This window comes from Urocitellus parryii, chromosome 9 (genome assembly GCF_045843805.1).
Source record: "Urocitellus parryii isolate mUroPar1 chromosome 9, mUroPar1.hap1, whole genome shotgun sequence".
Classification (NCBI taxonomy): Eukaryota; Metazoa; Chordata; class Mammalia; order Rodentia; family Sciuridae; genus Urocitellus; species Urocitellus parryii.
The window spans coordinates 60,707,179-60,734,211 of record NC_135539.1 but is presented as its reverse complement, the minus strand read 5'-3'; the positions used below and the strand labels follow the sequence as shown (position 1 = coordinate 60,734,211).

The window sequence follows — 27,033 nt, the reverse complement described above, 5'->3', positions numbered from 1 at the left end:
ATAAAGCAATACTTTGATCATCAGTACTTCAGACAAGTCTGGTTATGCTAACTAATTCCAAAGCTATTAGTCAGGAGAGTAGTAAGTTCCCAGAAATATCAAGCTGGTGTGAGAAGAACTAAGTGAAATCCACTTTATCCACTTACCCAGTGCTATAATTTGTGTTTTATTTATTTTAGTTTAATATTGGTTCTTTCTTTTAAGGACAGAAAACAGAAAGTTCTTGTAGAAATATATATTTATCAAAACATGACAGCTTATTTACTTGCTATTTTGGTAAAATGCTGAAAAAACATATATATATATATATATATATGTCTTCCTATTATATTGAAAAAGTGAATAAAAATGGCATCTCATTTTTGTTAATTACAAAAACTATTAAATATCCATACTTACAATTGATAAAGAATGGTGGTTTTCCCCGCATTATCCAATCCCACTATAATTACTTTGTGTTCTACAGAAAGAAAGCAAACCACAAACATTTAATACTGTTGCATACTACAATTACATGTATTCATACAATTACACATTTTCAACAATGATTATTACTTAGCCTGTCAATGAAAAGTATTTACTGGATTTCTACTTCTGAACTACTAAAATAAATTTAGAAGCACCTGTCACTTTGGGTATAAACATTAATGTAGACAAAACATATGACTCTGCTTTACACAGCTACTTAAAGTCTCTGCTAATCAAGTTAGCTTTTTGTCAAGTTATGTTTACTTGTGATTTTCCACCTACATGTACCAGGATACTTTTCTTTTATTCACTTAAAAATCATTACCCTAAGTACATATATGAAGACCTGAATGGTGTGAATATACTTTGTACACAACCAGAGATATGAAAAATTCTATATGTAATATGAATTGTAATGCATTTTGCTGTCATATATAAATTAGAATAAAAAATTTTTAAAAAACCCCCTTTTAGCTGAAAACTGCAATAATTTTTGTTACCAAGACACACATATTCTTAACTAGTTTTTCATTGCTTGTACTAATTTAGAGAAATATAAGCAGTTACTCAGTCTAGTGCTTTTTTCAATCTGAATTCAACAATTTTCCTGTGCAGATATTGTTTTTTGTATAACAAAAGTCATTTCAGTGCTTTTCTCCTTCTGGTGCCATGCACTAACTAGTCACTTCTTTATAAGCAGTTATTAAAGCCTGTCTAATTATTCTGGTAAGTGGTACATAATCTAAGATCTTCTTTGAATGAAAAAGAGAAAACCTCTGGATACCACACAGAATATATTAAAGATTTCATTAATCCAGGGCAGAATGCTTAGAAAGCAGGATATGTATGCAAGCTGTCACAAGAACCAGAATACAAATTATTTTGAAGTCAACAATTTAGCATTTTGTATCCTGTTTCTCTTGATAACCTCTGATGAGTGTCAAAATTCTGATAATACATTTACCTGAATTCAGGTCATATTCCTATTCTAAAGCCTTAATACTGTATCAGTCAAAAAAAAAAAAAAAAGAGAGAGAAAGAGAGAGAGAGAGAGAGAGAGTGAGAGAGAGAGAGAGAGAGAGTGAGACACACACACACACACACCAGAATTAATGGGCAAATTCTTGAGATCACAACCTACTTTTGTATCTTCTAATGATTTATGCACTATAGGTACTGCCTATAATATTGCAGGACAAGTAGATGTGTTCCTCTGGAAAGGGTATTTTCATTATAGGAGAAGCTGCTTTGTAAAACAAAACTAAACCAAATGAAACTAGTTTACTTATTCTACGTCACTATTAATTCTTTTTCCATTCTTTTGGTTCATATCCCCTAATTTCTAATGGAGGCACTCTTGACGTGTTGTGCTGTTTGTTCTTGTTTATAATATAAGAACAAGAATACTCTTAGCACAGGCATTTTAAATTTTGATAGCAGCTGAAAACTTTACTTCTTCAGCATCTGGAGACCAGTTAGAAGAAAGTCACTAATCAAAGGGTAAGCAAAATTTAAAAGTATTTATGTATTTCTCTGAAAGTTTCAAGTCTTCTCTTTTGCAAGCTACCAAAGCAGTATTCTGACAATCATCACTTTAGATGATGCCATGCTACTCAGGAGTATCAGGGGAAGAGAATGGACAGACACTACCAAAATGAAGTGAATACCTGGAGCCATTTTCTTTCCATTTTTTTTTTTTTTTTTTTTTTTTGTAGGGTTGGGACAGGAGGAACCTGGGATTGAACTCAGGGGCACTCAACCACGGAGCCACATCCCCAGCCTTATTTTGTATTTTATTTAGAAACAGGGTTTCACTGAGTTGCTTGGTGCCTTGCTATTGCTGACACTGGCTTTGAATATGCAATCCTCCAGTCTCAGCTGCTGGGATCACAGGCCTGCACCACCGTGCCCCACCCTGGAGCCATTTTCAAACAATTCTGCTTCACATTTTGATGATGATGACAACTAGAGTATTAAAAGGCCTAACAGTAAAAATCATGCATCATTTTGAAAGTTGGTCTCCCAAAGGTTGGTCTCCAAAGTGAATTAAGGAGAGACAAACTCTGAAGGTGGATAGCATATAGATTTCATTCAAGTTGTATAAAACTGCTTCTAGCCCACACTGACAAGGAATTCTGGCAATTAAAACACACAATTTCAACTCTTATGATGAAGGTATACACAATTATCCTTAAAATAAACTGAATTCTATCTTCTGATGTTAAAATTACCATCAACAATCTGAGTCTATCTATAAGAGAACATCAACTATAAAGGAATGCCTATGTGCTTTTAAAAAGCACAGAATAATAAGGTTTTAGATCTTTGTTCTGAAAAATATATTTATCATCATCTGTACAGTAAGAATAAAAGCAGTTCAAAAGTCATTGATTAAAAACCAATTAAAAAATGCACTCTGTTGCATAAGAGTTGAAATTGTGTTTTGGGAAGCTACTAAATAATTGCTAATTGAGTATGTTGATGATCATATACTGGTTAGTAAAGTTTTTACCCATTCAAGGAAAAATTAATTTGCTGTCACAGAATAAAAGGTGCCCATGCTCAGGGCAGGAATATTTGTGTTGGGGATAGAAATGTGAGTAAAAATAATTTTAGGTTAAGACATTACCATAACTATCAGAGTTACAGTAAATTAGAATGTTTTCTTTAAAAAAATGTGTGTGCATACCATGAGATCATTACCAAGGACATCATTTCACTGGAAGTAACTTCCAGGAGAATCTCAAGTTCAAAGCCAGCCTCAGCAACTTAGCAAGGTCCTAAAGCAACTGAATGAGATCTGTCTCCAAATAAAATGTAAAAAAAAGAGCTGGGGATGTAGCTCACTGGTTAAGTACTACTGGTTTCACTCCCAGAAAAACAAGAAAAAGAAATACCTTCCTGGAAACCAAATTGTGCTTCTTTCTCCAACAAGAAGCTGGGAGAGATTCTTCCAATGTTATTTATCTATGCATCTCCAGACCCCAACATAATGTATGTTTATTTGTACTAAATGAAGGAAAGCTTCAATCGCAAAGTTTTAATTTTGATGAACTTTTTTGTATTCTTGGCTATGGTGTTAGTTCTTTTGGATTTCTTTAAAAATTGGTCCACGTTTTTATTTTGTAAGTAGTACAGGGACACAGACTTACACACAATGAGGATCCAAAAGAAATAAGTAAGAGCCCTTGCTTGTACATAGGAGCAGGTTAAAAAACAATGGCTAATAAAAATGAAAAAAGAAACTTCAAAGAAAAAAAGTGGGAGAAAAAAATCAAAGAAAGAAAAGGTTGGGCTGGGGATGTGGCTCAAGCGGTAGCGCGCTCGCCTGGCATGCGTGCGGCCCGGGTTCGATCCTCAGCACCACATACCAACAGGGATGTTGTGTCCGCCGAGAACTAAAAAATAAATATTAAAAATTCTCTCTCTCTCTCTCTCTCTCTCTCTCTCCTCTCTCACTCTCTCTTTAAAAAAAAGAAAAAAAGAAAAAGTTTCTCCTCGATTTTTAAATTTTACTCAGTGGAAAAAGAATTTATAGTTTTAGTATAGAATACCAATTGATGCCCAATAGACTAGCATCATGGGTACTAAACAGTAGTGGTATTAAAAAATAAATTGTAAAATGTGTCAAAATTTATTTTATCACATTAAAATTAATATTGTTAAAATATAATCAAATGTCCAACTTCTCATTTTAATGTGTAAGAAAGATACCATGAAATAGGGACTGCTACATTCTAGTAGAGCACATCTATCCCAATGCTATCATGTAACTAGAGCAAGTACTATAAATATAGTTTGTAAACAACCATAAAACCAAACAAAGGAAAAAATAATCAAATTTAGTGATTTAGAAAATTTGGGATACTATATTTATAAAATACATGTTTGAATTATTGCAAAGGTGTAGACAGAAAAAAAGTTAGACAGTAAAAAAGAGGAAAAAGCCTACATAGCAATGATGGCTGAATCTTGAAAATAAATACGCTCTCAAACCTTCTTTATCTCTGCTATATTAATTATAGAGTCATAAGATGTTATAGTTTAGAACAGAATGTAGAATCTGAGAAATATTTCTCTCTCACATAACTCACCTCCAAATGTACCTCTAATGAACCACCCCCCCCCCAAAAAAATCACAAAATTACTGACATAAGAAAAGCTAGAACTTGTTTCTCTGTTAGGTTACACTATATTCACTTCCCTCTCCTTTTCTTTAACCACCAACAATAACCACATTTCTGGATGATTCAATGTTTTCAAACCAACAATATAGATATGATGATTCAACAATTCAACATTTATTGAGTTCACTAAATGCTTTGACTATGGGATATTCATGATTAAAATGAACAGCAAAAGACTTTAACCTCAAGAATCTTAAAAGTAGGGTAAACAAGCACTTAAAAAATAGCACCATTAATACGAAGTAATAGAGGTATAACATGGTAATATTCTTAAAGGTAAGAAAAAGCTAGTATTCAACTTTCAGATAAGGAACAAAATGTCAAGAATAAAAAGAGATACTGAAGATTGTAATGTCAATAATAAAAGGAGATACTGAAGATTGTCATTAAGTATTTTGCATACATTATCTAGGCCAATTTTTGTAATTATCCCAGAAGAAAGTGATATTATTTCTCATTTTACTGATAAGAAACTGGAGTCTTAGGCTGAATAATTTTCCCAAGGGCATACTGCTGCAACGTAAACAGAACCTCATCCAGCCAGGTATCTGGTTCCAGAGAAGCAATTTTAACTAGTAAGGCAATATATTGCCTTCATGATCATATTATAACATTATTAGCAAACTACATATACATAAATAAAATGCTTAAAAAGACCTTACTTTTCATCCCTCATATACACTATTTTTAAAGTTTAAAAAAACATTTAAATATATCTTCATGGGTATTTAAAACATAGTTTTATTTCAAGAAGTATAGAGCCTATAGAAAAAGATAACCATGTTCCATATCTTTACTACTTCTCAATTTTTTTTTAACAGGGATTAAATTTAGGGGCACACGACCACTAAGCCACATCCCCAGCCCCATTTTGTATTTTATTTAGAGATAGGATCTCATTGAGTCGCTTAATGCCTCGCTCTTGCTGAGGCTGCATTTGAACTCTCAATCCTCCTGCCTCAGCCCCAAGAGCCACTGGGATTACAGGTATTCACCACTGTGTCAAGCTTCTTCTCAATTTTTAAGTAATATTTTACTACTAAAATAGTAAATACAAGTGTATTCATTACTTATCGGTTACTCCTTACTACTTAACTTATTATTAACACTTATTACTAAAATAGTAAATGTAAATAAAACAACAGGAAAAAATTTAAATAGTAGTAAATATAAGAAAACATTTTAGTAAAATGTGTTAATTTTTTCAAGTTTGGCTAATGGTTTCCCAATGTGATACTTACCCACTTTTGTGACAAAATTGAGTTTTACAGTGTTCTAAAAGTTAAAAAGAATCCAAAGATGTACTTCCCCAACTCACTGAATAATGATGAGAAGACTTTAACAAGAACATACTGAAAGAGAGCTGGTGGAACACACCTGCAATCCCAGGAACTATGGAGGCTGAAGCAGAGTCCATAAATTTAAGGCCAATCTCAGCAATTTAGGGAGATATGTCAAAATTTAAAAAGGTTTGGGGATGTAGTTTGGTTGCAGAGCATGCCTGGATTCTATCCCTGGTACCAAACAACAACAACAACAACACAAAACAAAATACTCTTATTGATCTAACATATTTAATTATCTAGAAAGTTTAAATGCTGTCCACAGGAATGTAATGATTTGAAAAGCAAATGTTAAGGGGCAAAGACAATCTAGTCCACAGCCTTTAAGCTTCTTTGACCATGTTCACAGTTGAAAAAATGTAAGTCGTACAAAGAGTAAAAGAGATCACAGATGGGCCACTAAAAAAAAAACTCAATAAATTTGAAATAAAATTGAAATCTTATAGAGTATATTTCTAACCACAAGAGATTACATTAGGATCTAAGATTAACCTATCTAAAAATCAACAAATATTTGCTTAACAAAACAACATACTCATAAGTAATCCATAGGTCAGAGAAGAAATCACCAAAAAAAAAAAATGGCAAAAAATATTTCAAACTGAATACTGAAATACAACACTAAAATTTATGGAATACAGTTAAAGCAGTAGTACACAAGAGAGACATTTATAGCTTTGAAACACTTCCATTTGAAAAGAGAAAATCAGTACTACTATGTTTAATCCTTAAGAAGCGAAGTAACAAAAAAAAGAGTAAAAAGAAGGAAGTGGCAGGAATTAGTAAAATATAAAACAAACAAACAAGACAATACTAAAATTTTCTATCTTAAAAGATTAACAAACAAAGTTGGAGAACTCTAGAGTACAAATTTCTAATTTTACCACAAAGCTGGGCATGGTGGCATATGTGATGTAACCACAATAACTAAGGACACTGAGACAGGAGGACAGCAAATTCCAGGCCAGCCTTAGCAACTTAGCAAGGCTCTAAGCAACTTAGTGAGAACTAGTCTCAAAAATAAAAAAATAAAAAGAGCTGGGGTCTAGCTCAGTAGTAAAGCATCCTTGGGTTCAATCCCCAGTACAAAAAAAAAAAAAAAAACCCACAAAAATTACCATAAAGTTATAGTATTTGAGATAGTGTAATATGGCTTAGGATTAGACATAGACCAATGGAAAGGAAGACATATATGATCATTTGAATTTGGACAAAGGCTCCAAAGTAATCCATCTGGGGGAAAAAGTCTCAGAAAATTATGCTAGAACAGACAGATAGCCATGTGAAAAAATAATGAAACCCAATTCCTAGTCATAACTCAAAAATAATCTGAGGTGGTTCACTAGCTTAATCTTCCAGATGAAAGGAGCAGGTACCTTAAAGATAAAAGTTATTGAGCTTTTGTTTGTTTAAGAAACACAACTTCACCAAAATTAACAATTTCTTCTCAGGACAATTCCCATTAAGAAAATGAACAGAGGTGGAATAGGAGTACACTTCAGTGGTAAAGCATTTGCCTGGCATGCTTATTGCCAGGGATTTGATCCCTTGCATTGCAGTCGGATGGGGAGGATAAAGTCACAGATTGGGGAAAAATATTCACGAAACATAAATCTAACAAAGAACCCATTTCAGAATATAGTAATAATTTCTAAAATTACACAACAAACAGATATATGTTGTTTTTAAATAAATAATGGATTTGAACTGTCTTCAAAGATATATATATATATATATATATATATATATATATATATATATATATATAAAATGGTAAGAACAAGGAAATTAGCATGCCCACCAGAAAAATGTAGCTTAAGGCTATAAAGAGATACATTACACATCCAACAGAATAACTAAAATTAAAAAGACTGAATGGCAAATGTTGGTAAGGATGTGGAACAAGTACAACTCTCAAACATTGCTGATAAAAGTATAAAGATATATAAAACAAAAGATGAAGCAGTTTCTTAAGAGAAATAAAAATACCTACAAAAGTTTTAGGAGTAGTCATAGTATAGCCCATCAAAATGCAAATCTATAAAACAGTAGTTGTATTCATGCAATGGAGAGAGCTATAGGTCAAGTTTCCATTGTGAAAGCTTAATTTAAAAATATAAACATAATATTAGAGAACTGGAAAAAAACCTCAAAAAAACTAAAGAGGGAAAAGACAATATTCATTGAACAGTGGCACAAAAACAGTAAGAAAATATTTAGCAAGTTAGAAAAATTTCTTTTATATATACAAAATATAGTAGCTGAACCAAAATACTCCATGGGGAGATTGGAAGACAAAGGAAATAACCCAGAAAATATAGGTAGGAAAAAAGGCAATATGAAAAGGAATCTTTGAAAACCAATCTACCATAACATAATCAATAATATTTCTAGGGAAAAAACCCTAAGAGAAAATTTTTAAAAATTTCCAACAGATGATGGCGTTGGGATTGTGGCTCAGTGAAAGAGCACTCGCCTAGCATGGGCAAGACCGGGGGTTTGATCATCAGCACCACATAAAAAAAAATAAAAAAAAAATAAAGGCATTGTGTTGTCCATCTACCAAAAAAAAAAAAAAAAGTATATTCTCTCTCTCTCTCTCCTGTAAAAAAAAAAAAACAAAACAAAAACAAAAACAAACAAACAAAAAAAACTTTCCAACAGAGCTGTTTTTTTTTTTTTTTGTGGTGGGGGGGTAATGGGTATTGAACCCAGAGGTATTTTAACACTGAGCCACATTCCCCATCCTCTTTATCTTTTATTTTAAGATAGGGTTTCACTAAAATGTTTAGGGCCTCACCAAATTGCTGAGGATAGCCTGGAACTTTGAATTCTCCTGCCTCACTTCCCTAGAAGTTGGGATTATAGACACACACCACCACCGCATCCAGCAAAAGAACTACATCTTTATCTTTAAACTGAAAATGTCATGCCTATAATCTGAGCTACTCTAGGGGCTGAGGTAGGAGGATTACTAATTTGAGGAGAGCTGTGGCAATTTAGTGAGACCCTGTCTCCAAAAAGAAAAAACTAAAAGAGCTTGAGATGTAGTAACTTGGTTTAAGGAAACAAACAAAAAACCGTACAATAATGGCAAAGACAAGTTCAAACCAGCAGAGAGGTAAATGTTGGATTTGGAGCAGGAACCTCTTAGCCAAACATACAAAGAAAACTAAAACAATTTTGTAATTATTTACACTGGGGTAAAAATATTAAAGGAAAAACAGAAACAATTATAAGCATGCTATGGCCCAGGGGTAACAAGACTTTAGTCTTCAAAAAAGAGATTAAATTATACCAAAAACCTATACTATGATGATGAAGGAATTGAACAGGCATAATAGTATTCTCTTCTACCATAAGTTAGCAAATGATAATGTTTAAAATTTCCATACAGGCATAGTATTCAGAAATATGGAAGTATGTTACATTAGAAGAAAAGTTTAGAGAGACATGACTGACATACTTATCAGTTTAAGACTAACATTATTCGATTTTTTAAAAAACAATTTATATGCTACTTTGATATAAAACTTCACGTTTGCATAAAATAAAGCAAAAAAATTGACAAAAATTAGCACCACCTATTTGCCAGTCACTGTAAATATAAGAGTGAATAGGAACAAGTTAATTCCACAAGTTTATTTCCATTGAAAGAAATAGAACAAGTAAATAAACATAATATGATTGTGGGTATAGAAAAATATTATTCAGAAAAACAGTAAAGACACAGAGTGTTAAGACAGGAAGAGTGCTGTTTTTAATAAAATGACAAAGAAAGTCTTCTAAGGAATGGGGTGATCAGAAATCTGAACAAATTAATGGACTGAACCTTGCTAAGGTATGGATAAATAATATTCTAGAAGATTCTAGAAGACAGGAAGCAGACAGATAAGTTTGGTATATATGAAACCAGCAAAAAGTCCAGAATTACGAGCAGAATAAGCAAAGGGGGAAAATGTAAGAAACAAGATTTAAGAGGTTAGAAATGTATAGTAACACTCATAAAAAGATGGATATCAAGCTGGATATGGTGGCACATGCTGTAATCCCAGCAACCCAGGAGGCTGAGAAGGGGGGTCACAAGTTTGAGGCCAGCCTCAACAACTATGCGAGGCTTTCAGCAACTTAGTGAGAAGGAGAAAAAAAAGAATTGAAGATGTAGTATCAGTGGTAAAGTGTGTCTGGGTTCAATCCCCAGGATCCAGGAAAAAAAAAAAGAAAGAAAAAGAAAGCTAGATACTAATGCTCAAAATGATAACATGAAAATCAACAATGAGAAAGAAATGATTAATGAAATTAATGTTATTGTTATTTGATTATGAAAATGAACAACAAAAAACTTATTTCATTTGTCTTTCTGGATTACACTAGGAAAAAACTGATGAATAGTATGTACAATCGTAACAGAAAAAAAGGACCAGGCCTATAAAAGTTAAATGATATGTCAAACTTTAGATGTAAATTTAAAGATAGCCCCCACAAGTATGTTTTATGAAAATACACATATACAAACACATAAATATATAAAATAATGTTTGCAAAGGCAATCGGATTTTGAAATTATTTCAATGATAATTGTGTCAAAGTATTAACCTTCTAGCTTAAAATTAAAATAATACAAATTTGCAAGGATTAATTATGTTTAAATTGCTTTACTTAGATAATACATACATGTTTTAGTATACTTATTCCCAAAAAGACATTTTGTTTATAAGAAGATGCTTGGGGCTCTAAAATGCTACCAAACCAAAGAGGAAATATGGAAACAGAGTTAAGGGAAAGCAGTACATAAAATCAGTAGTTCTTAGCACTACTTCGTATTAGAATTATCTTGGCACCGATGCCCAGGACACCCTCCCTCATTCTGATTTAACTGGTCTAACATGGGATTGTGGGCATTATTCTAATATACAACCCAAACTGAATACTTCGGGATTAGGTGTGTATTGTGATGAAAATGGAAGATACTTCGATTGGTAGTTTTGCTGATATAGTAAAAACAAAAAAACAACCCCACGCTGGACTAAGATATAAGTCTCATCACATCATTCTGTTTTAAACAATTATCCAAAGACCAAACTCTTCAATGGCTCTCACTGCTTGCTCTACATATTGAGGCCCTATGTGATTTGGTTCCTGCTGTTAACTCTTCACTCTCATCTCTTCTAATTAAGCAACAAGCAAATCAATATATTATACGACCAAATAAAACTATTCAGCTTCCTTAAATGTACCAAAGTATTTCATTTTTCCCCTTTTGTATTAATTAGCTCTTCTCCAGAGGAGAGTATGCCCATTTTACCCAGCGTATCTAGCACGCTTCCTAACCTACTACTCATCTTTAAGTCCAAGTATCTTATTCTGCAAAGTATTCCAGGAACCACCTAAGAAAAATTGATCACTTCATTCTTGATGCCACCTACATTTTTAGTAATATCTGGGAAGCAATTTACCATATTGCTTGTGCTCTAAGAGCATGTGAGGTTTGTATTTTTTTTTTTTTGGTTTGTTTTTAATTTTTCTATCTCCTATGCCTAATTCCCAAGACTGGTTTATGGAATATGAGTAAATTTTGCAGAATGAGAATAAAATTAAATAACCATTAATTCTAAATTTTCAACAAGAAAGTTAAATAAAAATTCTAGGTAGAAATGGTGATTTAAGAGGCATAAGCAATTCTGTGACTATAAAATATAGCCCATGAATGTCTTTTATTTTCTATACTTTATATTTTTTACTACTTTCCAGTTTCAGCCAGAAAGCCTCAAACATGATAAATGACAGTAATACAAGAGAAAAGGGAGAAAAGAAAATGGAATAGGGTGCACAAGGAATCAACTACTTCAGTAATTTCTATTTGTTAAGCTAAGGGGAATAATAAACAGAAGTGATTATTAATCTTTATGCTTTCAATTATGTATTTAAACACTCCTTAACATAGTCATTTCTTAGAACAAGATTCAGAACATTTTAGCTGTCAAAATAATAAGTATTAAATTTGTAAATAATACCCACAGGTAGTTAAAATTCTGATCACTCTGAAATCACTTGAAAAGTGATACTTACATATATATGGGTACACATGTTGCATATATGTTATTTTATCTATATTTATAATCTGGAAAGACTAGTGTTCTTACCAGTTTAAAGAACAAGTGAAGCATCACACATTCTAGTTCATGACTTCTTAAATCCAGAAAAAGGATTTGTACATTAACTAACAAATTGCTACTAGCATAAAAAAAAACCAAAATGCTTTAAAAATTATGCCTGGCAAAATGAAACTTGATGAATTTAAAAGTGGTTTCAATTACTAAGAAATCATTCTGCTAAAATAATCCTTAAAACTTTACTGTTGCCCCCCCCCCTTTTTTTGTCTGGGTATTTGCTCTCTTCACAAGAAACCACATCTCATTCTGGCTCAGAACAGGTTTTACAACTTCTTGCCCCTTTGGACTTGCAACTTCTACTTGTCTCATAACCTGTTCTCGACTAATTACGGACACGTAACATGTTACACAAAACCGAAAACACTGAGGGTTTTTTTTTTTTTTTTTAACGCCTAAATAAGGTGGAGAGGTTAGCATGATTTCCGGAAACCGGTATAAAAGAACTAATTCCCTAGCGAAATCGGAGAACAAGAAGGTGCAAAGGCTTAGACAGTAGGATGGACAACAAAACACCGAGTTTCGAAGAAGGAAAAAAAAAAAAAAAAGGAAAGATAAAGAAGTTTTAGGTTCCTGGGCGAACACTTATCCTGGGGCAAAATACAGACTCCAGGATGCCTAATTGAAATTGAATAGGCCCTCAAATATGCCTCCAGGCATCGTTAAGTGTTTTCCGCTTTGCTCCACTAAAATCCAAAAATACTGTCTGGATTCTGGGAGACCAGATGCCTTCTCTTCTGAGTCCCTCTTTCTCCCCACACGCCAGGTCTCTCCTGCACATTCTCCAGGTCTAAAATACCGAGTTTCTGCCCACCCTCTGGACTAAGTCACTTCTCTACGTCTAAGAATGTTTCGGTCCACCAAAAGCACTGCCTCCACTGTCCCCTTTCACGGGTCGGACCCCGCTGGCTTGGATTCCAGCCGCTGCGCAGCTCTATCGCTCTCACCTTGGTTACAGAAGAGGCTCCACAGTTTAGCGAAGATCAGCCCCATCATGAGCACCTGGGCGGGCCGCGGGGTCCCTCAGCAGCAGGTGCCGCTGCGCGGGGTCCCCCAACGCGGCGCTGGCTGTATGGAAGCGAGGAGAAACCGGCTGAGACCGCGCCGCGAGGGCACTGGATGACCCAGAAGCCTCGACCCGCCGCTCAGACACTAACCAGAAGGTGCCTAGTCGAAAGCCTACCGGATAGTCCTTTGTTTCGAGTCCGCTGAGCCCAACGCCGACCCGTAGTCCCCTCAGTCTGAACCCACCTACCCACCAGAGGCTCGACCAGCCCCAAGCCCCGCCTCCGCTCCGCCTCTCCCCCCCTATCCCAGGACCACCCATCGCCGGAAGAACGACGCATGACGTCAGCGCGCTTACGTCAACCCACGCGTTCGACGTGGCGTTTCCTCCAGTTTCACTTCCGGTAGGCGGAACCCAAAGCGGTTAGAAAGTGGGAGATTATTGATTGAGAGTTGGGGATTTCCCTGGGTGCTCGCGTGTTTTCTCGTCACCGTTTGGAAAGTTGATGGGGCTCACTTGGTCTAGAGTTTTGTGTGGAAACGAGGAAAGTCCTAAGTTTCCCTGATTTAGCAGCCACTGTTTTGCTATTCTTTGTTGCGCTGAAGTGAAGTTTTGTCTGTTGACTCTTGCCGTCACTTGGGCAGGTAGTGTTGGGGTTCTGCCACGATTCTTAATTCTAAATAGGATTGATTGGGAGACGAACTATGGAATACCAGCAGTCACGGAGTTCAGTTGGTGGCTCCCTCCCCCAACAGTTTTGCCAAGCACCAGGTAGGTTCCTGGAGCCTAAATCAAAATCCGTGCCTAAAACAATTCAAAAGGAGAGCCTCAGCTAGAGGTGTAATTCAAGGGTAACCCCCTTGCTTACCAGGCTCAGGGCCTTGGGGTTGGGGGGGCGGGGAAGCCTGGAATGAGAGAAAACTGATTTTGAAACCATTTGACCAAGCAAGCTTTGCATAAGAGACTTTGAACTTTAGTCAGGAGGTAGGGTGGCCTTTAAACATGCTAAAATATTTGGTCACCTGTACTAGAAGAAGTGTGCCGTCTTCCCAATGCTAGGGTTTTAAGACCCGTTTAAAACTTCCATGCAGCTGGGCACTGTGGTGTGTGCCTGTAATCTCAGTGGCTCAAGGCTGAGGCAGAAGGATCAAAGTTCAAAACCAGCCTCCACAATTTAGCAAGGTCCCGTCGAAATATAAAAAGGGCTGGGAATGTGGCTCAGTGCGTAAGCACCCCTGGGTTCAATCCTTGGTACCCCCCCCCCCAAAAAAAAGTAGTAATTCTTCAACTTTATGATATTAAAGGCAAGCTTCAACTTACATAGGAAAAAAGGGATGTGCTGAATCTTTGCAAATTAATTTTAATGACCATCCTTTTGACTATATAAACTATCGTGTGTTTGTAAACAGGCTTAATCCGTTATATCCCTGAGTCCTTTATAAAGGACACTTATAAAACTTGAATTGAACAGCAATAATGTTTTCAGTTTTTATGAGTGTCATGTGGGACACCAGGACATAATGCAATGCGCCAAAGAGATATTTCTAGTCCTAGTTTCTTTGTTGAAACTATAACAGCTTCTTTAGTTGTTAGACAAGAAGATAAACCACATTTTACATATTTTCCCCCCTGGATTTCAGATTTCTAAAAAACAGTTACCTTTTTAAAAAGAACTATCTTTATATAAAGGGAGATCTTTCAAGCAAAACTTTATAAATTTTATTTTGTAAAAATTTTCATGATAGCCTAATGATATTTTAGAGACAGTAATATATATGAATTGTTCTTTCATTTTTAATAAAATGGGATTAATAATTTGAGCAGTGCTGTTGTCATTTTTATTCATTTTAATTCTTTAAAATATTGGAAAATTTAGGCTCAGCGTGGTGGAACATGTCTGTAATCCTAGCAATTTGCGATAGGATAGCAAGTTCCAGGCCAGCCTCAGCAATTTAGCAAGGCCCTTATCAACTTACAGACCCTGTCTCAAAATAAAAAATAAGGTTGGGGTACATATGTAGCTTGGTGGTAAATAACCCTTGGTTTCAATCCGGGTGGGGTGGGTGGGTTGGGGAAACAAAGTAAAATATTTGAAAAATTTGTTAAAAACTTTGTTAAAAACTTTGTTTTCTTCTTCTTCTTCGGGTGGGTTGGGGAAACAAAGTAAAATATTTGAAAAATTTGTTAAAAACTTTGTTTTCTTCTCCTTCTTCTTCTTCTTCTTCTAAAATATTTGAAAAATTTGTTAAAAACTTTGTTTTCTTCTCCTTCTTCTTCTTCTTCTTCTAAAATATTTGAAAAATTTGTTAAAAACTTTGTTTTCTTCTCCTTCTTCTTCTTCTTCTTCTTCTTCTTCTTTTTTTTTTTGTTATTTGTGTTTATTAAGCCCCTGGGTACTTTTCCATTCAGTTACACCCGCAACCTATTTGTTTTAGACTTGGTCTTGCTAAATTGCTGAGGCTGTTCTCAAACTTTTGATCTTTTTGCCTCAGCCTCCAGAGTGGCTGGGAATACAGGTTTACAGCACCATGCCTAGATTTTTAACACCTTTTCTATGAACAGTTAACCTGGTAATGGGACAGCTCTAACATTAGAATTTTTTTTCATTTTAAAAAGTTATATTTATAGGGTTTGAGGATGTGGCTCAGTGGTATAGTGCTGCCTAGCCTGTCTGAGGCCCTGGGTTCAATATAAAACACTCCAAGGGGGCCTGGGAAAGTTTTAGTTATAGGTCAAAGCAGTGGCATGTGTTTATAATCCCCATCTACATGTGAAGCTGAGGCAGAATGATTGCAAATTTGAGGCCCGACAGGGAAATTTAGTGAATCCATGGCCTGGAACTTGCTATCCTGTCACAAATTGCTAGGTGCCCATGTCTCAGTGCTGGGGATGTAACTAAAAAATAAATAAATAAATAAGTAGTTTATGGTATAATGTTCCTGGGTTCAAACCCCGGTACCACTGGGGGCAAAAAGAAAGCAAGGAAACAAAAAAGTTTTATTTAAACTTTTAAATTTGAGATTTTTTCTAACTGGAAGGAAGAAAAACTGGCCCCAACTAAAAACTGAATATTATTGGTTTAAAGAATATATTGTATATTATCTAAACAAATCATGCTGATATACTGAGTTGTTAGAAAAAACACACCTCAGTTCACATTGAATGTTTTATCAACTGTAAATTGTAGTAGGAATAATTGTAAAGAACTGAAGTAGAGAATTGTGAGAATCTATTTTTTAAAATAGCCCTTAACAACATAATTTCTCCCTGAATTTTTTTAAATCCCTTAAAATCTTTAAAACTAATTTCAGTGTAGTCCTTGATCTAGAGGAGATAACAAATTCTATGGAATAATACTATTTGAAAATAAATATATTTTGAATACAGGAAATCAGAAAAGTCCTGATAGAAAACAACCTGATGAAACTGAAGCCAGATTTACAGATAGGTAGGTAAGGTTAGCAAACCAGTAGGTACTAGTCAAAGCTGCCCCAGGCCCTTCCTGCCCAGATTACTCCTCCAGTCCACCTATCTCCCACCTTTCAGGCCTTCCCACCTATATTCCATCACTGAAAGATGAAGGGAAACAAAAGAGTGTGGGAAAGCTGAAAGAAGACCTTAGCTATAAAAAAGGGAAGACCTCGCCCTTCCATGGATTCCACCTTTTGGGTCCCCTTCTTCCTCCTAGAGAAGTCTTTTTTTTCTGTCCTTTAATAAAGCTTTACTCTCCACTCTGCACTTGCCTGGAGTGCTTCTCTGGTGTTATACTTCAGCATTCAGGGAAGCAAGGACTCCTCACTGGTAAACAGCGGTAACAAAACTATCATTAGGATTATGACTTTTCTTAACTAGTTATTGTAAATTACTTCATTGAATTAAAAGGGAACTACAGTAAAATCTCTACAAAGTACAACAAAATAAAGAAAAAAAAAGAAAAAATATGTAAGTGCATACGTAGAACAAAACTGAAACTTCAATGAAGGAAAATATTGGCCAACTCCAGGAACTTAAAAAAAAAACTACATCTAATATTTCTTAGAAAGAACTATTTTAAACTATAGATAATACTTGGAAGAACCAGCTGCAGCTAGAATTGAATTTATTACTCAGATCAATTTGCTCATGACTTTAAGGAAGCGTTCAAGAAACAGTGTGTTCTGCCAGCTAGGAAAAAAATCTTTAAAAAATAATTTGAAAAACTCCTCAATCTTTAAGGTAATGTTTATTGTGATTTTAGTGCAGTTGGTCAGCTTTCAGATGAATTGGGATTGATAGATTTCCCATCATGAAATTCTCTTTTGCCATATGGCCCAAGAAATCAATATAATTTCATTAATAAATGTCTGTAGAGAGACAAATGCTTTTTAGATGGTATAGGTTATTCAAAAGAAAGTTAATATTTCTTCCCTATCAGTAGGAAGAGTATGTTAGTAAAAACCTAACAAAGTTCCTTTATTTTCACCAAGGGGACCCATAATATCCTGAGTTTCAAAACATCTAAGTCATCTTAGGTCTGTGACTTTGGTCAAGAGCCAATCAATGAGTATTAACATCTCTTCTGTATTTTCTAGCTAAATATGATCAGCCTTCCCACATTTAGGAAATGTGTCTCTTCAACAGGTGCATGAAAGCATTTACGTGAATACATGTGGTCTGCAAGGGATCTGCTGATTCTCTTCTTGATCAGTAGCAGTCACTGTGGCTCATAAATTACCTGTGCACAGATTTTTAAAGCTGATCCAATCTCTCAAATTATCTAGGTACTCTCCTCGTTAGAAACCAACTGTAACCCTCTTTCCTTTGCTACAACCCCCATTCCTTAGGTTGGAACCTCTTACACATATTTCCATAACACCTAAAACTTGCTATCTTCACTCCTCCTGAGATAGAAAAGTTAGTTCTGGTCTATCAGAATTTACTTGACTTTAGTTTTTCCCTCCTGAGTGGTCTTCAAATACATGGATAAACTATCTAATATTTATTAAGGTCTAACTTTGCTTCAGTAGTGTTTAAAGCATTTTACCTAATTTAATTTTCAATAACAATATCAAGTAGGAAAATGAGTTACAAAACTATAAGCTTTCCTGAGGTTACAAAGTGTAATTTAAACTCTATCAAGCCCAGCACTAGAAGTCACATACTTCACAATTACAGAGATATGGGTCACCCAAGAATCCTGATAAACACCACACTTGTAAGTAACAAAAATTTTATTTTTCCCAATCTGTTCCTTTCTCAGGTGGGAAAGATATATTCACAATAAGGCAGGCAGGTGCTAGGATGCTAGGCGTGGTTCTCCACACGTGCAATCACAGCTGATGCAGGAGTAGCCTCCATTACAGGTTAGCCTGGGCAATTTAGTGAGACCCTACCTTAAAACAAGATGCGGGAGGGTGGGGGGTAATGGGGGTTCCCAGCAGTGGAGGGGCGCTTGCCTAGCAAACAATTCCATGAAATCAGAGGGAGCTGATGCGGTCAAATAAACTGGCCTCATCCTATTCTTGGAGGTAACTCAGAAGAACAATGATGGCCTGCCAACGTTGTTCAGGCTAGGAACGTCTTCCACTGGATCCATGCCAGTCCACACATTGTGGGACGCAGCGCTCTCTGCAGTCTCCCCAAAAGTCTTGTCACAAGCGCGAGAGCCGCCTGCATCTCCGCAATCGTGACGTAATATAGATTTGCGGCTGTCAATTGGGTAGTCAGAGGGGAGGGGTGTGCCGCTGACGACGGAAGTGACGCAGACCGGAAGCGGGTTTCCGCTGCGAAGTTGGGGGCGCGGGTTTGGAAATTAGGATATAAGGCTGAAAGGAGCTGCTGCTGACAGCCTTGACAGCCTCGTTTCCAGTTTTTTCTTTCTTTTTCTTTTTGTTGATTCTGTCACTAAGGCTTTTTCCTTAGTTGTCTTTGCAAAGTGAGTGGCATGGCCTCTCAGTGACTTCCCCGAGCGACCTGGAGGATCAAAGCCAGGTGTGGTGGAGGCGAGGAAACAGCTTTCAATTTAGCTAACACTCGGGAAACCAAGGACTGTCCTCCTCCTTTTGGAATTTAACTCCGCAGGATCGTCGCGATTTCCTTGAGCACCTGAAGGTCCCGGGACTTTGTGGGTTGCTATTCATTGTGAAGATACTGCACACTGTAATTGGCACGGAAAAAAACGTTTCTCTTGGAGAACTGAATACGAGAAAAAAAAAATGCCTATTTTTCCTAAAATATCTTTGAGGCCTGAGGTTGAAAACTATCTTAAGGAGAACTTTATGAATGAGGAGGTGGGTCAGACAAATACATCTGATAACTTTTTAAAAATTCAAATATTTACATATTCTTCAGGAATAGAAAATCTGAATAAAAATCTTGATAACTTTCTCTTTACCATTCGTCTATCTGAATATAAGAGAAAAGCTAATGACTTTTCACAGGAATTAATGCTTACTGAGACAAGAGGTGAATAAGGCATGCGTTTTAATTCTAAGAGTGGGAAAGGGGATAAAAAACGTATCCTCATACCAGAGAAAACATTCGCATTTTTTTTTTTTTTTAGATTGGCTTACTACACTTAGCATAATATTCTCTAACTCCATAGTGTTATGTCACTGAAGGGGATACCAGAATAAACAAAAGATCCCTGTCCTCAAAAACTTAGTCCTAGATAGAAGAAAACACCTGTCTTGGAGCACTGCCTCTGACAATTAGGTTAAAAGGATTTTGTAATTTGTTGAGTGTACCTGTAAATGTGATCAGTTGTGCTAGATGATCTACAAACTCGTTCACTTTAATTTTTACGATTTTTTGACAGTTTTTTAAATTTTTGCAGTATTGTTGACTAAACCCAGCTCTTTAAAAAGAATTTATGAAATCGTCTGCCTAAATTGTAGAGGCAATTGGGATTCTTCTCCCTCAGTCTCGGATTGCAGGCAGCTGTTCTCATTCTAATAGGTGAGAAGACTGGGGTCCAAGGAATCATGTAACTGACCCAATTTGAAATCTGAAGGCAATGAGTTTAGGTGTAATGAAAAAAAAAATTCAGATTTAGAATCTAAAGCAGTTGATTTGCGTTGTGGTTCTCTGAGTACATTAATTCTCATGGTTTACCTTGATTTCCTCTTATGTGAAAATAGAGAATGGCTGAAAATACAAGGCTGTTTGAGGTGTCACACTTAGGTGAAAGCACCTGGAATCCATTTGGTGCATAATAACTCTTCAAAATGTTAATTGTTTGCTAATGGCAGTGTCTAGCATGGAAGTCCTCTTTGTTAATTCTTTGTTAGCAAAGGCTGTGCTCTATTCCACTTTACAGTGTTTACTATAGTAACTTTGTTTTTTTAAATCTTTTAACTTTTCTAATCAAATTAAAGTCACTTAAATGTTACTTGCTTCTTTTTTGAATATGTTAATGAATCCAGGACCTTTTGATTTGATTTTTGCATTTTATATTCAAAGATTAAAGGACTATATTCTATGGAAAACATATTTTCATTTCAAGGGAATTAAAATATAAAGTGTGTGTTTAAAGAAGTGGAGGCATTTAGCAATTATTTTCAGCAGTTTTTTATTCTAATTTGTTATATATGAGGCAGAATTCATTTCAATTTATACTATACATATAGAGCATAATTTTTCATGTCTCTGGTTGTGCACAAAGTACAGTCACACCATTCTGTCTTCACACAGGTATTTGGGGTAATGATGTCCATCACATTCCACCATCCTTGGCCCATGGCCTCCCCTCCCTCCCCCTCCCTCCCCCTCCCTCCCCCTCCCTCCCCCACTCTCCCCCACTCTCCCCCTTCCTTCCCCTCCCCCTATCTAAAGTTCCTCCATTCCTGCCATGCCCTCCCCCATCCCCATAATACAGATCAGCATTCTCATATCAGAGAAAACATTTGCGTTTGTTTTTTGGGATTGACCTACTTAACTTAGCTTTATCTTCTCTAACTCCATCCATTTACCTGCAAATGCCATTATTTTATTCTCTTTTAATGTTGATTAATATTCCATTGTGTGATATTATACAATATCACAGTTTGAAGGGCACCTAGGTTGGTTCCACAATTTAGCTATGTGAATTGTGCTGCTATAAACATTGATGTGGCTGTGTCCCTGTTGTTTGTTGTTTTTAAGTCCTTTGGGTATAAACCAAGGAGTGGGACAGCTGGGTCAAATGGTGGTTCCATTCCCAATTTTTCAAGAAATCTCCATACTGCTTTCCAGATTGTTTGCACCACCTTACATAGTATGAATATGCCTTTTTTTCCCAATACTTATTTTGATTGTTTTCTTGATAACTGCCATCCTGACTGGAGTGAGATGAAATCGTAGAGTAGTTTAGATTTGCATTTCTCTAATTGCTAGAGATGTTGAACATTTTTTCATGTATTTGATTGATTGTGTATCATCTTCTGAGAGGTGTCTGTTCAGTTCCTTGGCCCATTTATTGATTGGGTTATTTGTTTTGGTGTTAAGATTTTTGAGTTTTTTATATCCTAGAGATTAATGCTCTGTCTGATGTGTCTGATAAAAATTGGCTCCGTTCTGTTTCTTTTGTATTTTCAGCAGCTTTTTAAGTGAACATTCTTGTATAAAAGATTCAAATATCTTTGACACCATCGCTTTTTTTTATACCCACTAACTACAAAATATTACAAAAACAAAAGCCATTCCTTTGCTTTTAAAAAAAAGTACTGAAGGGAAAGAAATATTAAATTTTAACAGTACTTACAGAAAGTAAATTTTTAAGACCAGTGACTTAGTAGGCTGGTGAGTGGCTTATGAAAATTTAGAGTAGTCACAAAAAGGGAAAATAAGTGCCTTAAAAAGCTTTAATGGCAAGGGTACCCGGGTGAGACTTTATACCTTCATTTCTGACAGGTATGTTTGCTACTCTGCCAGTCTTTTTTGGATGATATCTATTTGTTATATTTAACACTACATTAAAAAGCGGATACCCTGGAGGATCTTTGACAGTGAGTATATCAATGATATTTATTCTGTATATATTGATATTTCCAGTTTGCTCTAGGATATATTAGTAAATAACTGTTCCATCAGTGTTATAGTGTTATTGAAGTAGAATGAAATCCTGAATTTATATGAACAGATGTAGAAGATATTTATATTTTGAAACTGTTACAATGTTTTTCTAAGTCCTTTATGTCAGGCATTTTGTTAGTTGTCTACTACCACAATCAATCCTAAGAATTCCAAAGTATTGTGTGTTTCTTAAGGTTGCTAACATAAGACAACAAAATAAAAGGGAACTGAACAATTGTTAAAAGGTGTTTCATTAGATGGAACAAATGTAGAAGCATATTTACTATATTTTTATTTTGATGAAATATAAACATTCTTTTTCCCCCCCCACAGGTTTTAGCTGTTTCAAGTAAACAAGATGCACAAGGAAAATTTGAAGCTCTGTTAAATCACCTGTCACATCCTCCATCATTCACATCTGTCAGAGTAAATACACATTTAGCCTCAGTACAACATGTAAAAAGTCTGTTAGTAGATGAACTTAAGAAGGTTTGTGTAAATTTTTTGTCATATATCAAATTACATTATCACAGTGTGTCATGTTGGTCCACAGTAAAGCTCAATGAATGGTATAATGATATTGCAGTCTTATAAACAAGAAAGTTGAATAATGGATGTTAAATTACACAAGCTTGAATAATAAGTGGTAATGCTACAAATTTGAATATGGCACTTCTCATTCTGAATTAGATGAGGAAAATACTTTTAAAATAGGACAAAAAGTCTTTTGTGTTGTTTTGACAAAATATTTTTGGCATGATACTTCGTAAGTGAAGACAATATTATAAAATGACTGTTTTTTGATTTCTAGCCAGAAAAGTAGTATCTTATTTAACTTGTATTGTCGTCTTTGCTTTCAAAACAGTTATCTAGCAATGGTATTGATTCATTTCTTCTTTTTCCTTCAATCTTATTACATTATTGAATGTTTCATGGTCTCTTTAAGAATCATTCGATAAGTTTCATGTTGTAAGAAGATAAGTATATGAGAACAAAACAATATAATAAATAGAAAAAGTAATATTGAGTGTAATAACAGGTAAAATATAAGCAGTTCATAAAATGACTAGGCTTCTTAAATGACTACTCTCGTACATATATTTTTGTCTAGTAGAAAAGAAACTGTTCTGAAGCCCATCTGAGGTGTGTATAATTCAAGTAGATTAGATCATTTTCATTTCTAACAAATTGTTCCAAAAACTTGGGTGTATCACAATCTGATGGAAATCTAAGATCTCATGGACTAGGATTTTAGGACTGTCACTCTGAGATTTGGGTCTCTTTCTTTAAAGGTTAGGATTGAACAGTAAAGCCTGGGTCTTAGGCACTAGATGGGAAACTGTATACCTAAGTCTAGCAAGAAAGGGGACTTAGAAGAACTAAGTCTAGTTTTGACTAGTCTAAATTTCTATTTCCACATTCCAAACTCCAGGTGTGTCCTGCAGAGATGTCCCAACTAGTATGGTACTAGGTAATTTGTCATAAATTTCTCTGGAACATATATTGCAATTCAAAATTTTTAAATTTCATATAGCTGATAGAGTTGTGAGGAAATTGGTTGCTTTTGTAAATTACAGCTGGTAATATAAAATGGTGTAATCTCTTTGGAAAACAGTTTTGGTAATATCTTTAATACAAATTTACTGTGTAGCCCAGCAATTCCATTCCTATGAATCTTCCCCAAAAGAAGTAAAAACATGGCCATACATATTCTTGAACGTGGCTATTCATTGTGGCATTATTCACGAGTCAAAAGGGAATAAATCCAAATGTTTATCAACTAGTGATGTACAAATGTAAAATATTCATACCATGGAATATTGTTCTACAGTACCCATAATTAATCAATGCAATAAAGTGGATTAACATCAAAACACTATTGATAAAAATGAGACATAATATTACTCTATATGAAATTTCCAGAAAAGGCAATTTTATTTATCTATTTTTGTACTAGGGATTTAATTCAGGAGCACTTAACCACTGAGCCACATACCCAGCTTTTTTTTTTTTTTTTTTTTTTTTTTTTTTGAGACAGGGCCTTGCTAAATTACCGAGACTGGCTTTGAACTTGCAATACTCCTTAGTTACTGGGATTACGGGCCTGTGCCACCAGGCCTGGCTCAGAAAAGGCAAATTTATAAAGAAAGATTAGTGTTATGAGAATGGGAACAGGATCGTCATGAGGGATTTTGTGGGGTGGTGTAAATTATCTAGAATTGGATTGGAATGCTGATTGCACATTTTTTAAAAATTTACTAAAAAAAATCATTAAATTTACTGCAAGTTATTCTATATTTAAAATGGGTGAGTTTCTGATATGTAAATTATACTTCCTAGGACTGTAAAAGCAGATCATATGCTTGTTTTTTTTTGTGTGTTGCTTTGATAGTTAGTCACATGTATGATTTTATGAAAGTTTTGTTTTTGTATCCTCTTAACAAGTTTCTGATAGAAAAGGAAAGAAGAAAACCTTTGATTTGGGAAGGGTTGATCTCTATATAAATTATTTCTATACTATAAAGCAAATAGTATTTATAAAACAAAAAGAAATGACACAATTTATTATCTTCTCAGATCTGTTTAGTTGATACCCAACAGGGAGAGAGAAAAGGAGTTTATCCATCAGATTACTCATTGTTAGATGTGGTTACAGTCAAAAACATCCTTTGGAAAATGCAGAAGTCAAGGGAGATACTGACTTGGTAGAAATATTAGAAATTTTAGAAACTTTCATTTCTAAAATATGTAACATGTTTACATTTATCTAGTTAGAAATAAGTTGATTTTACAAGTGTTTTCTAGCTAGAACACTACATAGCAAGTATTATTGTTATTGCTCTTTCATATAGTATGTGAAGTTGAGTTGTTAATTTCTAGCCTACCTGGCATAGACTTGTTCTCAATATTTGCATATTTTCCTGTAATACTGTACATAGTCCTGTTATCCAATCCATTGTTCCATTCGCTCTTCATTCTGCATGGAGTGACAAGTCATCTGCCTGCAACAGTGGTATGCTGCTACATATTTAACAGGCAATTTTCTGGGAAATATAACCTTATTGGTGGTTTAAATACTCCCACAATGGTCAGTTTCAAGCTACCAGTGTGGCTGTGGAATTTGGGAAGGACACACACTGTGGGCCTATGTGAGCTGATTCCATCCACCACCTGTAGTGCTGGTTTTGTGCTTATTTCCAGTCTAACCAACCAAATATAGAGGATACTGAAAATTCTGAACTGCCAAAAGCATTTGTTTCCTTCATTAAAATTGACATGGCTTCTGGTGTTAATATTGTATATTAATTTCAATATTTAATATCCTATTCAGAAACTTTTAAGTGACTACATTTAATTCTATATTAGAGGTATGTATTCAAAGTAAGTCATGAAAGGTAAACGTGGTTTGTGTTCATTTATTTTTGGTACTGGAGTTTGAACTTTGGTGCTCAATCACTGAACTACATCCCAGTTCTTTTTTATTATTTTTAATTTTTTTAAGTACTAGAATTGATTATTTTTTATTTTGAGAGTTGCCTCAGCTGGTCTGGAGCATATAATCCTCCCCTTAGGCTCCTGAGTAGTTGGGATGATAGGCATGCATCACTATGACCAGCTTATAGTTTGTGTTTGTGAAGTGTAACAGTAAGCAAAATTCAGTCTTACAAAAGAAGTCAAGTTAGGGCTGGGGATGTGGCTCAAGCGGTAGCGCGCTCGCCTGGCATGTGTGCGGCACTGGGTTAGATCCTCAGCACCACATAACAAATAAAGATGTTGTGTCCTCCGAAAACTAAAAAAAAAAAAAAAAAAAAAAAAAGTCCTAAAAATAAAAAGGGCTGTGTTTATCTAGCTCAATAGTAGAGTACTCTTAACTTTAATCCCCGATATCTACCTTCCCCCTAAAAAAGTCAGAATACATCAGAATTTTAAAGAAAATGTTATTTTGAGGTGCCCCCCCCATATCCCATGGAACAAAATGGAAGTGCCCCAAATCAAGCTTTATATTGATTTCTTTATAATTTTGTGTTTGTTTTAAACAGCAGCTTAATGGATTAATTGTTCCTGTTCTTCAACATCCAGACCTTCAGGATGTCTTACTTATTCCTGTTATTGGACCTAGGTTTGTGACTGTTTCATTTTCAAATTATATTTTTTTCTAAATAAAGATTTATCACAGGATTGTTTTTTACTCTTTGGTGATAATGTGAAGTTTCTCCATAGATAAACAGGAATTTATAAATTGATAAATGTAAACTTTGTCATGGGAAACACTAAAGAAGACTAGGAATGGGTGGTAGGACCTTGGTAATAAAACACCTTAACTTTTTTTTGTGTGCAATGATTAATTTTTAAATTTTTTCCACTTTCTGAGAAGCTTTATTTCTTTTATTTATTATGAGATTCCAGTGGTGAATTAAACTGGTTTTTGAACTGCACCAAAATACTATTTTTTTTTTTTTGCTTTTAGAACTGATGTGTTTATAAAATTTTATCCACAATTCACAATTATGTTAACTTACTGTGTACCAGGCATTGGTTAATTCATTTATATATTTGGGAGACATATATTGAAAAACAGGCTTTCAGAATTCTTTACCTAAGGACCATTTTTTTCTTTGTTTGGTCCTGGAATTGAACCCAGGAGTGCCATACAACTGAGCTACATCCCCAGTCCTTTTTCATTTTTTATTTTGATAGAAGATTTTGCTAAGTTGCTGAGGCTGGCCACAAACTTCAATCTTCCTGCCTCAGCCTCCCCAGTCTCTGGAATGATGGCTGCGTGCTACTATACAGACTCCAAGAAGAATTTTAAAGTCACTATTATGGTA

General features: G+C 35.0%; 2 protein-coding genes across 6 annotated transcripts in view; one reads left to right on the top strand and one right to left on the bottom strand.

Moving 5' to 3' along the window:
- The window catches only part of Arl5b (ARF like GTPase 5B), a 29,688-nt gene extending 16,264 nt beyond the window's left edge, over positions 1-13,424 (bottom strand). Inside the window, exons 1-2 of one of the 2 annotated variants that reach the window (XM_026407739.2) lie at positions 13,116-13,424; positions 400-460 (exon numbers count right to left, since the gene is read on the bottom strand). In XM_026407739.2, coding sequence (XP_026263524.1) covers positions 400-460; positions 13,116-13,164 — 110 coding nt within the window. In that variant the 5' untranslated portion in view covers positions 13,165-13,424. The remainder of the gene's footprint in view (positions 1-399; positions 461-13,115) is intronic. The other variant, XM_026407740.2, reaches the window with a different exon arrangement.
- Positions 13,425-18,944: 5,520 nt separating this feature from the next.
- Nsun6 (NOP2/Sun RNA methyltransferase 6) overlaps positions 18,945-27,033 on the top strand; it is a 45,323-nt gene continuing 37,234 nt past the window's right edge. Inside the window, exons 1-3 of one of the 4 annotated variants that reach the window (XM_026407743.2) lie at positions 18,945-19,443; positions 22,538-22,693; positions 26,248-26,324. In XM_026407743.2, the coding sequence (XP_026263528.1) occupies positions 19,369-19,443; positions 22,538-22,693; positions 26,248-26,324 (308 nt within the window). In that variant the 5' untranslated portion in view covers positions 18,945-19,368. Of the gene's footprint in view, positions 19,444-22,537; positions 22,694-26,244; positions 26,325-27,033 lie in introns of those variants that run through there. The other 3 variants (XM_026407741.2, XM_026407744.2, XM_077802599.1) reach the window with 3 other exon arrangements.